This window comes from Meleagris gallopavo, chromosome 13 (assembly GCF_000146605.3).
Source record: "Meleagris gallopavo isolate NT-WF06-2002-E0010 breed Aviagen turkey brand Nicholas breeding stock chromosome 13, Turkey_5.1, whole genome shotgun sequence".
In the NCBI taxonomy this organism is placed as follows: Eukaryota; Metazoa; Chordata; class Aves; order Galliformes; family Phasianidae; genus Meleagris; species Meleagris gallopavo.
In genome coordinates this window covers 12,292,034-12,297,130 of record NC_015023.2, presented here as the reverse complement: position 1 = coordinate 12,297,130, position 5,097 = coordinate 12,292,034, and the positions used below count along the sequence as shown (strand labels likewise).

The 5,097-nt window shown below is 49.3% G+C and overlaps 1 protein-coding gene across 1 annotated transcript in view; it reads right to left on the bottom strand.

The window, feature by feature from the left end:
- GAN (gigaxonin) overlaps window positions 1–4,837 on the bottom strand; it is a 72,795-nt gene extending 67,958 nt beyond the window's left edge. Inside the window, exon 1 of the mRNA XM_031555410.1 lies at window positions 4,698–4,837. Within this exon, the coding sequence (XP_031411270.1) occupies window positions 4,698–4,837 (140 nt within the window). The remainder of the gene's footprint in view (window positions 1–4,697) is intronic.
- Between the last annotated feature and the right edge of the window lie 260 nt (window positions 4,838–5,097).

Here is a 5,097-nt window from a genome sequence, read left to right as displayed (position 1 = left end):
TGCATTAAGAAGAGCGTGTCCAGCAGGTCGAGGGAGGTGATCCTCCCCCTCTACTCTGCCCTGGTAAGGCCTCATCTGGAGTACTGTGTCCAGTTCTGGGCTCCCCAGTACAAAAAAGACAGGGATCTCTTGGAAAGAGTCCAGCGGAGGGCCACAAAGATGGTGAAGGGCCTGGAGCATCTCCCCTGTGAAGAAAGGCTGAGTGAACTGGGTCTGTTTAGCCTTGAGAAAAGAAGTCTGAGAGGGGACCTGATCCAGGTTTATAAATATCTGAGGTGTGGCGGCTGTAGTGGTGAGGCCAGTCTCTTTTCAGTGGTACGTGGAGACAGGACGAGGGGAAACGGACATAAGCTGCAGCATAGGAAGTTTCGCACGAATGTGCGTAAGAACTTCTTCACGGTGAGGGTGACGGAGCACTGGAACAGGCTGCCCAGGGAGGTTGTGGAGTCTCCTTCTCTGGAGATATTCAAGTCTTGCCTGGACGCCTACCTGTGCGACCTGGTGTAGGGAACCTACTTCGGCAGGGGGGTTGGTCTCGATGATCTCTAGAGGTCCCTTCCAACCCCTACAATTCTGTGATTCTGTGACTCAGGTAGATCTTGACTGGCAATGTCAGTTGGCCTATGTCGTCTCAGGCCATCAGGGAAGGGATGTTGCACATAGATGGGATTGAGAGGCGGGTTTGCTATGGAGGGGGGCTCCTTGAGTGCACAGCTGGTCTTTGGGTCCCGTCGGGTGCCCTGCCCAGGCCCTGGGCTGTTCCCCACTTGGCAGCCCCAACCCCGTGTCTCTGGAGCTTGCTATCCTCCAGCCAGCCCCACCTGAGCTTGGCAAGCAAAGCACGCACAGACGTTTACCCACACAAATGAGCACGCCTGTGTAGCAAACTCCCAGGAGCAGAGTTTAATAAGAAGGCAGGGTGGAGCACAATGATCAGGCAGAGGGCCCGTCCTCTCTGCTGCAGGGGTTGTGACGCACTGGGCGGCATCCCATGTCCACTACCTGCCCCAGGGCACTCAGAGTCCTTCAAGAGCCTCCCAGCCACGTCACCCCAGCCTACCTCTGCCTCTCTGCTGTCCTAGCTCTCATGCTGCTGGAGGATATTCCAGATGGTACCACAGTAACAGTGCTGGGCAGGGAGTTTGAGGGCTCTTTGCTCTAAGCAAGGCAGAAAACTATAGTCGTGGTTCTGAGAATTACCTGAAAAATATATGAAGATTGCTTACCACCTGGGGCGACTGAACATTTTTACTGAAGTGTTAGCATTTTCCCATTAACATTTTTTTTTCTTCATGTTTATAAATAGCAAGAGAAAAAGTATTTATTTCCCCTTAGACTTGACAGTTCTCTGTCTCTTATGTAGTGCACTTTTGTCTCTACAGCCCTGCAGGTGTTCACACTTGGCCTGATTCAACAGTCCATGCTGGAAGTCACCTTTCCAGCAACTCTGTATGTGCACACTTCCCATTATTCTCCAGATTTCTCTTCCGTGTACTCTTTGGTCACTCACCTATCCAGTTGCTTCTTGGAACCATAGGCATTTTAAGCTTGCTCATTTAAAGTGCTCTTTCTCATTGTCCCTATGGCCATGATTATATTTCTATTTATGATTTGCTGTCTGTCTGTGTCAAATGTTCCTTGTACAGTTATACCTTGTGGAGGGTGAAACTCGATGGAGGCTGCTTGGATTTGGTTGACAGTCGAGAACTGTGTTTTCTTGCTCTCATACCTGTTATCAGTTTTACCTATAACAAAGGAACAACAACAATCAAAACCAATGCTTGCGTGCAGCCATTTCTCTGAGGAAGCAGGTGGAAGGTTGTGCAGAGGAGCTGGAACACCCAGCTGCAGACTTTGGTGGAAAAGTCTGCTGTAAGGAAAAGTGAAGGAAGCGCTAGGTGGCTGAGGAGGGAAGTGGTGGGGAAGGGGAGGTGAGGAGCAAGGTTGGCCATGCAGCATCTTGTCCAGACCTCCTTAGGAGGCAGCCTGAAAGACTGTAAGATGCAGACAGCTTCCATCACCTCTTTGTTTAGCAGAAATGTAATGAAAAATACACCTAAATATGAAAAATTCATTTTTGTAAAAACCTCCATGAGACCTAATTAACTGTAGATGTCTTGAAGATTCGAGGAATCTTGCTAGGTCTGCCTGCGCTGTAATGAGCCCCACAGCGCGTTGGGTGTTGTGTCCGTGAACTTCAAGTTCTGAGAGGAGGCTGATGGAACCACACGAGAAAGTGAACTCAGAAGGAAATGTTGTAGTTGTCCTGGAGTATTAACTGGTCCCCATGGGGAGCACTACCAACAAAATCTCACAGACTTGTTAGAGCAGATAGTTGGAGGCCACGATTGCAGTTAGAGGGAAGCACTGGGCAGGTAAGCGATGCTGAATAAACTCCTTGGTTTGTTTGATGAAGTAGAAAGGCCAAGCCCTGGCCTGCAGATCCAGGGAAAGGAGGTCCATCCCTTACACGTGTCCCTGGGCTCTCCCATTTTCAGTGGGATGTGGGGTATGCAGTGTTTTGTCAAGGAGAATGATATGACACCTGCTGGCGTTTCTACAGGGCTGCATGAAGGCAAAGAGGTCTCAGCGCAGTGAGGAAGGCATGCCCCCACGCAGACATAACTGCCACAACCAAGGGGACAGAGACCTCAGTTCTCCTTCCACTTTCCAGCCTTGCCAGCTTCCTCAGCTTGGGCTGTCCTACACTGCCACATGCCTGCAGGCTCCAGGCACCCATTTCCCAGCCTTGCTCTCATCCCAGCAGATCTGTATCTCCTCAAAGCCTTTTTCCTTCTTTTCTCCTGAGTAACTACGTGTCTCAGATGTTGAAGGCTCTTCCAGCCCTACTGGATATTCCTGGATCTTCAAAGGACTCCAGGGTAGTTGAAATATCATTGTTTTCCAGCCCTGGCTTTCTGTGTGCATCAGTCTCGGTTGTCATTACGTTGCACTACACAGATCTTTCAAGCTGTGAGAAAGGCCTGTTGTGTGCAAGAAATCATTGGTGGTTAAACTTTGAACGTGGAAAGTTTCAGGCCCAAAAGAAGCAACATCACATCACCTTACTACCTCATCTGCTTGGTGCTAACTCACACGCAGATGAGCAATTGATAGCTTCAGGAACTTCAGTAGCCTTTTCAGTGGTAACAGTAACATCAAATCATTGAGGTTGCAAGAGATTTTTGGAGTGTGTAGATCAAGCACACGCTCCTGCCAGGGAGAATGGTAAATTCCCACCAACTTCTTAAGGACCTGTCCAATTGTGATCTGAAAATGTTTTCTCGGGACTTTTTTTAAGATCATCAAAATTGCTGGGAATCTTTGAGGAAACCAAGTGCCTTTTGTTTCCAGGTACTGACAGAGGCAGGATTTATAGAATCATACAATCATTAAGGTTGGAAAAGACCACTAAGATCATCTGGTCCATCCGTCAGTCTGCCCCTACCATGCCCACTGACTTCAGTGCCACATCTCCACAGTCCTTGATCTCTTCCAGGGATGGTGACTCCACCACCAACCCAGGCAGCTGTGCCACTGCCTCACTGCTCTTCTGGAGAAGAAATGTTTCTTAATACCCAACCTGAATCTCTCCTGGTGCAACTTAACGCCATTACCTGTCACCCTATCACTGTTACCTGGGAGCAGAGGCCAGCCCCCGCCTCACTACAACCTCCTTTCACAGACTGTAGAGAGCGATGAGGTCTCTCCTGAACTCCACCAGACTGAACCATCCCAGTTCCTTCAGGCACCACCCATAAGATTCTCCACAGTTTAGTCATCCTTCTCTGGACAATTAAGTTCTTGCTGGGCTTTTGCCTTTTGGATTTTCTCTCTGCATATCCTAGCAACATCCTTGTACTCTCCTTGAGTTGCCTGACCCTTCTTCCATAGTTGGTAAGCTCGCTTTTTTCCTGGAGCCTCAGCAAAAGTCCCTTGTTCAGCCACATCACTCTCCTTTCCTGTCAGCTTATCTTATGGCACAAAGGGATAAGCTGTTCCTTACCTTTAAGACTTCCTTCTTGAGGAGGAACCAACCTCCCTGGACCCCTCCACCATTCAGGACTGAATCCCAAGGCACCCTCCCTACTAGTGTCCTGAACATGTCAAAGTCTGCTCTTAGGAAGTCCAAGGTAGCAGTTTTGCTGATCCCCCCTCCTGACCTCACCAAGAATAGAGAACTCCACCGTTTCATAGCTGCTCTTCCTTAGACAGTTTCCAATCACCACGTTTCCCACCAGTCCTTCTCCTTTTGTGAATATCAGATCTAGCGAGGCGCTTCCCCTGGTAGGCTCTCTTACCAGCTGTGTCACCTTTCATGCATTCCAGGAACCCCCAAGACTCTTTACTCTCTGCTGTATGATATTTCCAGCAACTTCTGGTAAGCTGAAATCTCCCACAGGAACAAGGGCTAGCAATTGTGTGACTCTGGCCAGCTGCTTGTAGAACACTTCATCTGCCTCCTCATCCTGGTTGGACAGTCTGTAACAGACTTCCACCGAAACGTCCACCTTGTTGGCCCTCCCCTGATTCTTACCTGTAAGGACTTGACCTTGTCATTCCCAGCCCCAAACTCTATGACATCGAAATACCTCTTGACATAAAGGGCCACGCCACTGCCCTTCCTTCCTTGCCTATCCCTTCTGAAGAGCTTGTAGCCATCCACTGCAGCTCTCTAGTGGTGGGAGTGATCCCACCACTCTGCAGTGATGGTGACTGTGTCACAGCTCTCCTGTCGCATCACATCTTCCAGCTCCTCCCGCATGTTGCCTGTGCTGCATGCATTGGTGTAGATGCTCTTCAGTCGGACTATCGGTCTCCCCCCTAACTCTGGCATGCTTCCCCTAGGCTCATATCTAGCAAATCTGGCTTTGTCTCCTTCCCCTTCAAACTTAGTTTAAAACCCTCTCAGTGAGTCCTGCCAACTACAGGGCTAGAATCCTTTTTCCTCTTTGACATAGGAAAGGGGAATAAGCAACAATGACATGAGGATGGGGTAGGCAAGCAAACATTTATACACGCAAGAGGAACACTGCAATCCACAAAGCACCACTGTGCAGAGTCACTCCAAGTCTTTGCACACTGCTGTGGAATTGC